Raw genomic sequence first — 15,009 nt, 5'->3', positions numbered from 1 at the left:
GTGGGTGACACTATTACAGCAGGTGACTTTACTGCTCGTACCTTGTGCTTGCTGAGTAACTGGAACTGGATAAACCCATTATGCTGTCGCCTACCTTAATTTTAATGAGTAGGGCCTTTTCTATTACTCCAGGCTCTTGTCTTTTAACAGTGCATCTTTTTGGGATGGAACGGCACAGTGGCAAATACAAAGCAGCAGTGGGTGGCTAGACTTGATTTAGTCTCAGCTAACAGGGTTCATCTTCTCCTGTTTGTGACAAATTGTTTTTTTCCTCCCAGTCAAGCAGCCAAAAATTCCAGCCTACTTGTCCCAGAGGCAAGAAAACAGCAAGACTGTGTCCGTTCGTGTAGGATTAATAGCCCCGCTGGTAAATGCATCAATGAATGGGTGATGATGATCTACTGCTCAACTGCCACTTGGTCTGAGTGGGCTAGTTTTTTCAGCTTATATCCCAGAACATCTTTCATAACCACACATGCACCTACTGTCACAAACTTACATTGCGGCTTTGAAAGTGGTGAAAACGGGGGAAAAGTACTTTTATTTTATTTGCTATAAGTGGTCTAAAAGAGTGTCTCTCTCTCTCTCTCTCTCTCTCTTTCTCTCTCGTTCTCATTTTTTTCCCCAGAGGATGAAAGTCCTGGACAGACCTATCACAGAGAGAGAAGAAACGCAATCACAATGCAGCCACAAGGTGGGCAAGGCCTCAGTAAAATCAGTGAAGAGCCTTCAACATCTAGTGAGGAAAGGGCCTCATTAATAAAGAAGGAGATCCATGGATCTATATCGCACCTTTCTGAGCCTTCTGTACCTTATCGTGGGACGGTTTTTGCAATGGACCCCAGGAATGGTTACATGGATCCTCATTATCGTGAGTATTTAATGCAAGTTCATTTCAGAAAGCAAGACTGGAAGGATACTGAAGCTGTCATATTTAATTGCATTTTGTATTGGCACTTTTCATCTCTCTCAGGATGAATCATTTTGCCTGTATATGTCTAAGATAATATAAGAATATTTATTCTTTTCGTTTATGTAGGAAAACGTTGTAAACAGTTGCATTGTATCCCTAAATTAGCATAGGCCTCTTCAAAAGAGACTTCAGTAGGGCATGTATCATCTGTTGCTAATCTTCATGAACCATCAAATGTTATATTTGCTCCACCTTCTTAGCAACACATGAAAAAAAAACCACCTAATTTAAAAAGAGCAGAGAGGAAAAACAAATAGGCTTTAAAACAATTCTTTAAAAGCTATTTTAACTACAATTTAAAGAAAGGAGGGAACACATCTTTTGGAAAGAGATTTTTTTGTTTTGTTTTGTCATTTTCTCCCCAGCTACAGTCCCCCTGAGTTACTGAAAAAAGTGAATGGTTTCAACCTCTGAAGTCCTGCTCAGGCATTAATAAAAAGTAAGAAAGTAACTGACACTTGAACACAGATGTGGAATGGATTTCTCCACAGGCAAAATATGAGGGAGTTAAGCAATTTTTTTCATCTGCTTCTAGTTTAAAAAAAATCATTTAGTTCTGTAGTAATGAACATCTTGAGGTGTCAAGACTAGTGCCTTTTGATTATAGATTTATCACCTTGTCAGGATACAGATTTGCCATTTAACCTTCCAGTCTCCAGTTCCAGATGATAGGCTAAAGACCCACAAAGAGGGGCCAGTCTGTGTTTTTTTTTCCCCCACATAATTCAGAAATTTTAGTGTTTTAAGGCAAAAGGTCATTAGCCAGACCACTGATTAGTGAGGACAGCTGATTAGCGCATGTTTTCTTGCTAAAGAAAGTGCCAGGGATAAAAGCTAATTCTATCCCTTCATTAGTTGGGCTAGCAGCAAAGGGGAATGTGCACTCATCAGGGTGCAGATCAAAGTGTGTCTCTCACAACCTTAAGTCTCACCAACTGCCTTTATTTTAACAGAGTCTGATTGTTAATAAAGATGGAGGCTAGATAAGAAAATGAACACTTGTCTTTATACTTGTTAAGTAAAAAGTTGATGGTGGGGGTTTTCAGCTCTCCTCTAACATGACATTTCAGTTGCTACATTCTTCCCCCTCCCCTAATCCTGTTCAAACCCTTTAAGCAAGTTAGTCACTCATCTTTTGAGTGTGCAGAGTATACAGCGTACTGCTGACAGACTTGCCTGCAGGAGAACACAGAACATGCAGAAAGAACTACTACTGTCAAGCAGTAGCCTATAGAAATATTAGTTTGCATGTCATTGGTGATTTGGCTCACACGTTATAGCTTCTAACACATGTAAATACAAAATATGTGAATGAAGAGACTTCTGGGAGCATATGGCAATTGTGTGAGTGCACTGTACTGCTGAGATGCAGAAAGTTCTAAGATGACTTCAGTGATGACAAATGCTACTTTGATCCCTGACTGGCTGCTGTGTCCCTTCCTAAACCAGTCACAGGTGCTAGTGATACTGCATGGTATCTACTGCAGAACTGGCAATAGGTTCTCAGCCTGCGACTGAATTGTTGTTGTTGTTTTTATTACCTTTCCAGTCACCACTGTTTAATGTACCTAATATGCCCACACCTTGACCATTAGCACCTGGCTACCATTGTTGTGACGTGGCCTGCACAGAAGCATTGGTTTGGGAGCAAGGTTCTTAGTAAGTTAAGAGAAAACAAAAGATTGCATATAACTAGCCTGCACAAAGGAGAGGTTGGGGGATAGTTAGTCCTGCAAAACCGCAAAAGTGCCCAAAGTATAAAAACATCAGCTGGGCAGACCTACTTCACTGCTGCTAAAGGGAATTTCTTTACAGTTTTTTTCTTTTTGGTTTGTAAAATCCCTCAAGCAATTAATACCATATAAAACCCCATCACATTTCTGCTTACCTGTAATAGATTTGATACAGGAGGACAACTAAATGAATGAGCATCTGGCTAAATTTATAGCAAAGAAGACAGACAGACTTAATTTTTCATATTAGTTGCATCATTTATATATAAAAGATGTGCTTTTATCAAATCAGTGATTGTATTCAGCTTGACATTTTTAGTAGTCCTTATGAAGAACACTGAATAATGTAATCACATCCCAGTCCCACTGTAGCAACAGGTGAAGAAACAACCAGAAAGGCCGTCCACTGTCTTCCGTAGTTTCTTGCCAGCTTTGCTGGGCAGATGGAGAGAAAATACTGCTTTAATCCAATGTAGCCGGGTATGTAAACATTCACAGTAATTCCTTAGTTTTCCTGTGGTTGGAAAATACAGACTTTTCAAGATGGCTAATTTGTGCTTCTATATATACCCACTTTGTATTTAAAAGTGTGGGTAGGTTTCCTGTAACACAGGAAAAGGGAAAATAATTTTTTTTGAAAGAGGACATCTGTATATTTTTATTGCAGCAAAAAAGAGCTTTTAAGTCAATTGTGTGTGGAATGCATGTCCGCTCCAGGAGCTGCAGTTATTAGAAAAGGCTCAAATACTTCACATTTCTACATGTAAATGTGCGTGTCTCTATATATGTGGGTTTGGGGGTGTTTTGTTTTTTGTTTTTTTTTTTGTTTTTTAATTAAAAAGAGTGATGGTAACTATTACTTCCAATATTTACAACATATGTGTGGAATAAATCCATCACTGAGGGGGTGATTGCTCTCTTGCAGAGAGTAGCGGGGAGATGAAGGTATGTTTTGAGTGGACTAGATTTTCAAAGAGCAGTGCTCAAACATATTCTGGGGCTGACAGTCCTTTTAATGTACCACTCTAGAGAACCTCAACCATTTAACATTTGAGAATGAGGGAGTGGCCTCCTGTTTGGGCCAGTGCCATTTGTCTTAGATTTGATAAGAGAGGGGAAAGATATCCAAGGCAGCACTCGGCAATTTTTGTTTTTCATTTCTATCTTTACAGTGAAAGAGTTATTGGAACCACGGTTCTTACATCCATTTAATCTATTGCATGAATCTCCTTTTTCTTTGAAAAAGATTTTAGGGCAGATGACAAAATTGCCATAGTTTCCTTTCACATGCTACACCTTTTCTGTCCTTACTAAGGCCAGGTCTGCCCTACCAACTAACACTGGTATAATAACTACATCGCTCGGGTGAAGAATCCACGCCCCAGAGCAACGCAGTTCTACTGACCTAACCCATGGTGTAGACAGCGCTATGTCACTAGGAGAGCTTCTCCCGTTGACATGGTGGCATGTTCACTAAAGCATTACAGCGGTGCAGCTTCACCTCTGCAGCTTTCAAATGTAAACCTGCCCCAAGGAAATCTTTTTTTGGCATGGTTACAGATCTCATTGCATTTCTGAAGTTTCATACAACATTGGTTATTTTGAGTCTTGTTAGTGTAAATGCTGTCTGTAGAGGTGGGGTTAGGGTAGGTAGTTCCTTTTGTTATTCTCTCCCCAGTTTTAATTCCCATGCAATTTTATGGCTGTGCTAAGGCCGCCTGTCATTCTTCATGGAAAAAATGAATCATTCCTGTTATAAACACTTTGATTTAAAACATACTGCTGGTATTCTTCCTGGGTATCGCAGCTCATCTGAAGGAACTGTTAGTTCCTAATTAGTAAAGCTAAAAGAATTAGCTTATGTAAAAGGCAGGGACACTTCAGTTGGCTTAGATTTAAAGGTCTCTGTGAAAGATGTTCATGAACAGCATGGACAGAATTCTGCTATCTCTGCAGCCCCAGTGAAGTGAGTGAGGGTGGAGGTGTATAGTTGAAAGGAGTCCTTGCCCCACTTTTTCTACAGGGATGTGTTTCTGCTGGTGTTTGAAACTTACACTATTTTCTTGGGGGAGGGGGAATTTTACATTTCAAAGGGTTTATCTTGCAAGATACCGAGTGTCCTCAGTTCCTATTCACTGCATTGGGTGGGGAGGATCAGGCCCTTAATAACTGCACTAGATCATATCTTGTAATGTCAAGTGGCATCTCAGAATCAATGCAAAGTGACCAAGAGGCAAAGAGGAGCAGTTCAGGCTTGACCAAATTAACAACACAACGGCAGCTCATTGGATGCACCTGTTCATATATTGAAAAAAAAAAAAATTCAGCAAGTATTTGCCAATTTTTTTTATCCTATTTCAGCGAATGTGAATTGTTATCTCAAAACTCCAGTCTGGGGGCATTAATAATTTTTTTTTCTTTGTTACCTACTCTTGACAGGCAGCCTTCTTTCTGTTATGAAACTGACCCTCTAACTGAGATGATAATAGTAGCCTAGGTCATTGCTGACTGATCAGTGCATGGAGGAACCACCCGGCTGCCAAGAACGAATCTCTCCCACTTTCACATGGAATGGGAGTTAGCTACATCTTTTGCAGTGTTCCTGTCATCCTCCTCCAGATCCTGTGGGGGGCACTTTCTTGGGTCTGTTGTCTGTCAGAGATATATGGCAGAAACTGAGTGGGTCCAGAGTAGACCTATATTATCTTTTCTGTTGAGTTCCCCCAGGGGTTCCCAGTGTTTGTAGCAGACACAGAGAATTTCTGTTACCACAACTCTGACCGCCTGTGGATTCCCAAGATTGGAGGGTGGCAGGTGGTATGGCCAGTCTTTGTGGGGCCAAACTTCACCTCTCTCATTGGACATTAGGAGGAGTGTATCTGTGAGGGATCCTTGCAGAGATTTACTCCCTAAGTCCCTCCTGCAGCATTTTCCGTGGGAGGGATTGATCCAAGTCAGTAATAATACTGTGCATTTACAACAGTTTCTGGAGTGGGTTCAAATTAACATCAGGGAGTGGTTGTTTAAAAAAGTTAAATCCAAGCTTTTAATATATTTCATAAAAGAAAGTGTTTATTACAAAACTGAATGTTAGTTTAGTGCTTAGTAGAGTGGTGGGAAAATGGTTAAAAAAATAGCAAAAATTTTTGTCAAAATTTTGAATTTTGGAAGAATTTCAACCAGCTCTGGTGCTTTGCTGTCATGGGGTGACATGTGCCTTATAAAAGTTGCAAACAGACAGAGAAATCTGTGTGTTCTCAAAACCAAACCTGGCATCCATGGCAGCTTTTGTTCAAAATTTTAGATGGGGCAGTGTATCCTCTTTAGCTGCAGAACTACTCAAAAACGAAGTTTCTGAAGTTTGAAAGTGCTGCTCAGTGTTCAGCCCGCTGTTGTCGCTGTTGGGATGTTCAGCACAGTGCAACACTCCCCTTTGAAGTCCTGCCGCTGTTTTGGAGCCCCTCGCTGGAATGTGCTGTGCTCAGTCTGGGGCATCAGAGTGGCTGCCTCTGCCTGGACCCCTGCGCAGATAGATTCACAGCTGGGAATAGCATGTAAAAGCAAAATAAAAGACATTTGTCTTTCGCTCCATTTTTGTTTCCTAATTTTTTTCAATCAGATTGTGCCGTAGGCACCTCAATGGCAAAAGGACCTAAGAGATCCAGAAATAGGAATTGAGATAATGTAAGTTTTTTTGTTTGTTTGTTTGTTTTTAATTTTTGGCTTAAATAAATGTTTGTTTGTAAATCTTGACCTTGGATTTTATAGGGCTTTTATCCGTAATTTTATTTTTAACTGGAAGCCACAATGACAATGCAGTCTGTAGGACCAGTTTTTCCAGCGTGTGCCACACGCACATCTGGGGGCAGATTTTCAATGAAGCTCTTCTTCCATTTTGGCACCTAGATGCAGTGGGCCAAGTCCTCTTTAAAAATAAAGTTTTTAAGAAGGGGTGGAGGTGGGGGAAAAGAAACCCTTCCCGGTGTATAGCCCCTGTCTCCCTCACCCTCAGAATGGAATGCCGTACTGCTGCTCTCTTTTATAAGTCTCAGGCTATAGATATTAAAATATTTATCCATTCCGGCGATTTGATTTGACAGGTACATATTTAGATGCTTTACGGTTTCTGTTTGTTGTGTGTCTTTGGCTTTGCAGGAGACAACATCCGTGATTTAGAATTTAAGACTTCCTTTTTAAAGGTTTCTGAGCCCCTCGACATGTGGACCTTTGGGTCCCTGTGGGCATCTTGTCACTGCCTCTATACTCATGTTAGACAGACCCTGGTGGCCCTACATTACAACCGCTGTGCCTCCATATTTTGAGCAGCACAACACCGGATGGGGCACCCTTCACATTCTGTCAAATTCTGAGTTGGCTAGAGGGGTTGATGATGCCAAACAACTCTCCTCTCTAGTTGCTCAGTGTGCTGGTTTTGGGGTGCTTCTAGTCCTCTATACTCTGGAAACAAACCGTAGGTCTCCCCCACGTGGCTATGCTGTGTGCCATCAAAATGCTATCGTGCTTGCTGAAGCATTAATTTTGTCTTTAGATTGTGATATTGCTTATCACCAAAAAAAAGTATTTCTGTGTAGGAACTTTTCACCTGAAACAGCGTAAGTGTTTATGGCAAACCACAGGCAACTTGGTCTCTGACGATCTTTGTGTTTGTACAGCTCCTAGCACAATGGGGTCCTGGTCCATGACTGGAACTCCTTGAAGCTACCACAGCACAAATAAAGAATCATAATAACAATAATCAAGAGCTGCAGAGGACTAGTTTGCAGTCTTGACGTGTAGCTTCACATTTCTCAGGCTACTCTGCAATGCGTGAGCTTGCTGAAGAAGACCATAGTACTGCAGTAGTCTTTCTACACGTGGTCCCCGGGAGTGGTTGAAAAAGACTTCACTGGCTTGTATCAGGATAACTGAAAATTTATCCCATTATGTTCAGCACAGACTGCAGAAAGCAAACTTTAAAGTTCAGCTTATTTTTAGTCCTGTCAGAGCAGCACCTTTCTGCTTTGTTAAGGTACTTAATGTGTTTTAGAAACCATGCTGCCTATTTCTATCTACACAGTACAATTTTAAAACTGTGATACAACCCTTTCTCAGCACCATGTTTGACCTCCATTTGGGAGGCTAGACTTGAACATGGTTCTGCCTTAAGGCAATGTAAGTGCTTCTGCTAGTGAACCATTTTCAGAATTGCTAGTGGGCAAGCCTTCATTTCTTTCGAGTGAGCTCAGTACTTAGGACAAGAGCCTCTTGACCATACTCTATGCTTCCTTTTATTCACACCTAGTTACCCAATTAGCTCGCTGTTAGCCACACCATTGCAATTCCTTGCTCTTTGAAAGCTTGCATTGTAGCTTTTAACCCCTTATTAACACACTGCTTGAATCACTTACAACTTGGGTTCTCAAGTTTTTTCATAGCATGGACCATATTTCAATACAGGGATTAATGGACTCCTCTCCCTGCATTCACAGTTGCATAACTTGTGGCAAAGACAGCAAATGCTAACATGGAAAAGTAATATTAGAAAAATGTTTATGTACTTTTGGCTGTATTTTAATGCAGTTTTGCTGCTGAAAGTAATGAAGAGGAGCCAACACCATGTGGCCACCAGCAGTGTTCTGTGGTCCACTGTCCATAGTTTAACGACCTCTAACTCTTTGTGGGTGGATGGGTGCTGTTCTCAGAAACTTAAATTTAAAAGGACAGTGATCTTTGTAAAAATAAATGAGCAAAAGGATATACTATAGTGGTTTTTTAGGCTTTATATTAATGGGGTTTGGGTGTTTCATGGCTATCTAAAGCACCATCCTAGCTAACAAAATGACATTTCAAAACTAAACTGCTTGTGTGTTGCTGTTTTGTACTAAGAGAGAGGCTGCAAAGAAACTGAACAAACCCCTTTTTCTTGATTTCTGTTTCCCCTTCCTCATTTCAACGCTGCCTTTTCCCAAACAGCAGTAGCGGCCTGGTTCAAAACCCAGTGAGGTCAATGGGACGACTTCACACCTGTGAGCTTTGTAGCTCTACCTTCTAATCTCTTATCCTGCCGGTTCCCCGGATCTAGTCATAACTTGTATTTACAATGCCTAGGGATCCATTTTACTGTTTCTCAATTGGAGGGGAGTGTATCAATATTTCTATATCTCTAGCTTCCTGTAGCAGCAGTTCAAGGCCACAGCCAAATGACACACAACATATTGTGAAATAAATGGCTTAGTGTGGTAACAGCTGAGTGTAGCACTTTACCAAGTGTTGAAGTAAATGGTTGATGAGGTAGAAAGTGTTGAAATAAATGTCATTCTAACACTTCATATTTTAAATTATAAAATATTGCTATGTTTCATCATGTGCTTTTCATCTACCCACCTACGGATACGTGTTTGGAGGCATGAAGCTGCAGCCCTTATTCATGTGAGATGTTCTTGTTGGCATGAAATTGGACTACTCCTGTGTGTAAAGGGTGTGGGGTTTTGAGGGTTTTTTTGGATTAAGCCCTATATTTATGTCTAAGCACTCCACTGAGATTGTCAAAATTTTCATAGGATAGATCTAGGATATAGCGTAGTAGTAGGATTTTTTCTTTAGCAACTAGAAAGAAGAAGTGAGGCTTGGCAGGGGATTTCAAGCATATCCCAGCCTCCAGTAGTTGCATCTGTCAGCCCTCAGGTTTGTTGGCTTGTGGAATCTTTGATGTAGAGATTGGTCACTTTCACCTTCACTTGGCCTTCTACTTAACTTGGGATCTATAGTGGTGTATTGTTCTGTGATTATCATGGTTTTGCAAATTTTCACCTTTTACTTGACATGTCAGCTATGACCTTTCATCTTGATCTCTAAGCACACAAATTCTACAAGCTTGTACACAAATAAACAAAGCTGACTAGAAGAGACCTTTTGTGAATGAAATCCAAGTCAAGTTCTTGCACAGTGGTTTTTGTTGGCTGCCGAGGAAAGAGTTACAAAGACAAACAGGCATAACCCAAGCAAACAACTTCTGACCTGAGAGAAGTGCTTTTCATTTCTCTCGTGTGGAGTGGCACAGGGCATGTCATTTGAAAGAAAAGACAATTATTTTCCATCTAAATCAGCAACATGTGACAAATCACATGTTTAGTATAGTGCCCTCCAGCTTCAAGTGTATTGTAAACTATGGGCTAGATTGTGGCGTAGGCTAAAATGTCCTGGCAGGGTGTGGTTGTAGAAGCACACTGCCTCAGTGGGAGCTCCTGAGGGCATTGTGTCTGAGGGCTTGCCTGCTGAGGGAGTGTGATCCAATGTGGTCCCTACCACATTCTCTCTGCTGGCCAGTAAAGAGGTTTGTGTGGCCATAGCATTTCTTTCTCCCACTTTGGGGATGCTAGTGCCTCTGTCAGTGCTAGCCTTGCACTGTTCTGTGTGTTCCAGAAGAACAAGAGCTACTATTGTGATGGTTGGTGTTGGAATGGGAAGAATCCTCTCTTCCCCTTTATATTTTTGCACAGTCTAGCCCCTGTGTACTCACCACCAATTCTATTTTAGAACTTCTGTGATGGAAGGTGGCTCCAGATGATGCTCTTTTCTCTCAACTTCTTCCTCTTAATGCATTGCTTAATTGGCATGCCCTGTATAACGGCTTGTTTAGGGTTGTTTATTGTAATCTTTGCTGGTCTGTGTGTGCCTAGAATGAAGATCTGAAGCTCAGTTCATTGGCTTGATTCCTAACATCCTCCTTCACCCCATTTGGATAATGTATTTAATTCTGCCCGTCTGCAATTTCTCACATGGTTTGAAGTGGGAGAACATATTCTTCATTTCCAGCTCAAGTCTGTTTGTATAATATTGCTATGAGCTGGTGCTGCTGTGGGGAGGAAAGGAACTTTGCCCTTCCCTCTACTTTATCCATGGCCTGCCCAGAGCTCAGCACCACTCCCCTGCGGGCTGTGAAGCCACCTCCAGAGCCCTGTGACCTACCACTTTCCTTGCCCTATTGCTGATGCTGTGCAGGCAGGAGAAAGGGGGTGAGGAGCTGCTGTGGAATTTGGTGCTGGGCAAGAGCTGGATGGTGGCAAAAGCTACAGCAGCAGGAGCTGCTTCTTCCCTCCCTCACTGGTGCTCTTCAGGGTCCTATTGACCCAGAAATTATGCTGTTCTCTTAAGCTGTGGGATGCAGCCCAGTGGGCAGCTTCTTGAATCCCACTTCCAGGTTTTGCCCCCCAGCTGAGATGTTCTAGACTAGTGAGTACCAGTGGTGGGTTGTGTTTATGACATCATGCCTTATATCGGCCACTGCCCCGCACTCCCTGTAGAACGGGCTGAACCCCTGAGACGTGATAGTTTACAGTAGATGATCTATGCATACACATGCACCATTCATACACAATGGAACATACCCAATTTGCATGCATTTGTGTGTGTGTTGTTCATCCTTAACTATCGTGGGTGTAATGTATTTATATTCTATATGTGCACTACATGCATGCATCAGGTAGCAGAGCTCTTATTTTAGCTGAAATGACTACGGCTTTTATTCCTTTAGATGAATTCAACATTATTATAAGCTGGACACTAATATTATAGGATGCGTACATGCAATGCAGGGTGATTGTATACATACAGTTTAATAATTTAGTGTAGTCTCTGTGGCTTGTTGCTTCCTGGTTATTTTTTTTTTAATGTGGTTGTTAATATACTTCTGCATTCTAAAGCTTTTTGTTTTTAAGCTATCTCTGATGTGCAGCTTTCATATCTTGGCACCCAGCTACATTGAACCCCATTGTAAAGTCCCTTCGTGTAAAAGCCATCTAGTTATAACTCTCAAAAATAAGAGGCTTGTCTCCCAAGGACAGCTCCATATTGCGGGTAGAGTATAATCCTTAACATTGTTTTTTTGCTTTCAAATAGCTGGGGACAGTGAGTCAAGGAGTGAGAACTCCCTTTGTTTCATGTAGTGTGTGTTGCAGGGAAAGAATGTAACAGAGCAGAAAATGAAGAAAGACATAAAAGAATCTCAGCTCAAGGAGGTCAGATCCATCACAGGCTTAGCATTGCCTTCAAAGATGCCTGGGACAGGTGGCAGTTCAAGACAATCAGAGGAGAAGCATCCGCTAGCACTGAGATAAGGGATTCTTGCAGAATCCTGCTATCTGGTCCCAGTTTGCTTTGATGTAACTCTGCTAGAGAAGACTTCTGGGAGCCGGCTACTGCTTCCCTCAGTGATAGGCTGCTGTTGTTCAGCCTTTTGAGGTCTCATTATAGTGGTCCTTGAGGATTAATCCTCTTTAAGGTTTACATGGGAATGGTTTTGTCTGAAGGCCCAGCCAGGGACCTGGGTACCACCTGTACAAAGCATTATTGCATTCTTTCATTTTTTTTTTCTGAGTGGTTCATATTTAACAGTATTTGACAGAAAGCTAAAACCAAACATCTAGCCTTTTTTGGCTTCCCTCTTTGGCTGTTACTGAGTTTTTGTTGAGCACAGCTTGAGCAGTTCTTTGCAGACACTGAACCATTAGCAGTAAATTGTCAGTTTCCGGTTACTCTATTTAGCCTGCTGTTTTTGGCAGTTTTTCTTTTCTTTCCTTCCTTGCCTTTCCTACCCTCCCCCCCCTTTTCCCTTTTTTAAAGGAGGGAAGCTATGGTGCTGTTTGTCTGCAGTATTATAGATTGTCCCACTGATGCCTTATAAGTATGCCCGCAGTAGAGGATTGTACTTTGTACTGTTTTGCTCAGGATTGAAAGCATCCAACACCAAAAGGCCATGAATAACATACTTATTTATGTTGATTTTATATAAAAAGAGCCTATTTGCAGTTACAGGTGCTTGCATACTATTATGAAAAACTTTTATGTTTCTCTTTAAGGAATAAGGTCCTGCTCCTGCTCCCAGTGATATAAAAAACAAACTGTCAGTGGCAATCATGGATGAAGAATCTGGCCCTGTATTTTGCTATGTGAAAGGAAAGCTCTATTTTCATGTCTTGTTGACATATTTTGTTGGTGATGCTTGTACATTATTACGTGACAAAATGTGGATTTTTTCAAGGATGGGGAAAAGGACTGTAAACTTGATTCTGAAAAAAAGTATTGTGTCCCCAACAGTTGGAAAAAAAAATAACTTTTACTATTGTGCATTGTTTCCCTGATTAAACAAAGCATTGCAAAATCATTTTGATATGTTATGGCTTTAAGATGGAGGTTGGGTAAAAATAATGGGAAAATTATATGATATTGGATACATGGAAATAATAAATTGGTGATTTTGACACAGAAAATCATATTAAATTTATTGTTTTGGGGATACTGATGGGCTCAAGGGATTCAGATATAGCTCAGTTTAGTAATGACTGATAGTCTTTAAGATCAGACAGCTGTTTCCTCTGTGACCTACGTTAAACAACTTGGTGATCTCAATTCAGTTCATTGTTGGTAAGTGGTCACATGATTTAAAAAAAAACTGTATCGCCAGCTGGCAATCTCAGGAACAGGCCCAGAACTGAATGGCCAGGCCATCTCCAGTACCCTCTAATCCAGAGAGCTACTCCCACAGAAGAAGTTTGAGGCACAATAGTGGAATAAAGTAAGGAGGGTTGCATTGCTGTTGCCTGTGCCTGTTCGGTAGCTAAACAGTGACTTCAGCTTTTAGAGGTGTCAACTGATCACTCAAGTACAAGTACAAGCGCTGTACTTCAGTTTGATTGGAAGTTATCAGCAAACTTCTGTTCTACAGTTTTGTAGCTTAATAGTGTTCTCTCTTAATATAGGATTGTTTAAATGTGCATTGAATATATGTATATATAGCATGATAGCTTTATATGCTTACATAAGCCTTATAGGGATCCTTGCTGACACTGCCTATAGGGGCCTAACACTTTCCATTATTAACACACGTGGCTATAACCTTCATCCATTCCTGAATTTCCCAAACCGTGATAACAATTTAAAAGCAATACATATATTTACATTTTACTGTATTTGTGAATATTAATAAGCTCTGTCCATACAAATGACATAATTGTTTCCCTGCTAACTAATTCCAAGTGGGAGGAGCAGAAGGAGACAGAAAAGGGGAGAAAAGCCACATAAAATAAGTTTAATAAACAAAATATGTCATGGTCTGAGGTGTTATAGAATCATTCAAGAAGTCTTGCCCTCCTAAGTAATGCAGTCATCCCAAATTCTTGGCAATCTAAGCTTTTATATATATTAAAAAAATACACACACCAACTATTTGATTTATATTCACATACACACATATATTAGGACTGTCAAACGATTAAAAAAATTAATCGTGATTAGTCACACGATTCAGAAAATTAATCATGATTAATTGTGCAATTCATCACACTGTTAATAGAATACTGTTTATTTAAATATTTTTGGATGTTTTCTACATTTTAAAATATATTGATTTTAATTACAACACAGGATGCAGAGGTACAGTGCTCACTTTATATTTATTTTTGATTACAAATATTTGCACTGTAAAAAACTAAAGAAATTGTATTTTTCAGTTCACCTAATACAAGTACTGTAGTGCAATATCTTTATCATGAAAGTTGAACTTACAAATGTAGACATGTGTACAAAAAACCTGTATTCAAAAATAAAGCAATGTCAATTTTTAGTGCCTACAAGTCCACTCAGTCCTATTTCTTGTTCAGCCAATCACTCAGACAAACAAGTTTGTTTACATTTGCAGGAGATAATGCTGCCCACTTTTTGTTCACAATGTCACTTGAAAGTGAGAACAGACATTCACATGGCACTGTTGTAGCCGGCATCGCAAGATATTTACGTGCCAGATGCACTAAAGATTCATATACCCTTCATGCTTCAACCACCATTCCAAAGGACATGCATCCATGCTGATGACGGGTTCTGCTCGATAACAATCCAAAGTAGTGTGGGACCAACGCATGTTCATTTTCATCATCTGAGTCAGATGCCACCAGCAGAAGGTTGATTTTCTTTTTTGGTGGTTCAGGTTCTGTACTTTCCGCATCAGAGTGTTGCTCTTTTAAGACTTCTGAAAGTATGCTTCACACCTCGCCCCTCTCAGATTCTTAAACCTTGTGTCGAGTGCTTTAGAAATCTCACATTGGTACCTTCTTTGCGTTTTGTCAAATCTGCAGCGAAAGTGTTCTTGAAACGAACGTCTGCTGATTCATAATGCGAGACTACTATAACTTGAAATATATGGCAGAATGTGGGTAAAATAGACCTGGAGACATACAATTCTCCTTCAAGGAGTTCAGTCTAAAATTTAATTAACACCTTATTTTTTTTTTTAATGAGACTCATCAGCAT

General features: G+C 40.4%; 1 protein-coding gene across 1 annotated transcript in view; it reads left to right on the top strand.

Moving 5' to 3' along the window:
* The window catches only part of LOC112113485 (transcriptional activator GLI3), a 251,295-nt gene that overhangs the window by 85,703 nt on the left and 150,583 nt on the right, over nt 1-15,009 (top strand). Inside the window, exon 3 of the mRNA XM_024209776.2 lies at nt 629-871. Coding sequence (XP_024065544.1) covers nt 629-871 — 243 coding nt within the window. The remainder of the gene's footprint in view (nt 1-628; nt 872-15,009) is intronic.

The sequence above is a fragment of the Terrapene carolina genome, unplaced genomic scaffold (assembly GCF_002925995.2).
Source record: "Terrapene carolina triunguis isolate 2854851 unplaced genomic scaffold, T_m_triunguis-2.0 Scaffold179, whole genome shotgun sequence".
NCBI classification, from domain to species: Eukaryota; Metazoa; Chordata; order Testudines; family Emydidae; genus Terrapene; species Terrapene triunguis.
Note: the sequence above shows the minus strand (reverse complement) of the source record. Positions and strands in the feature narration are given on the sequence as shown.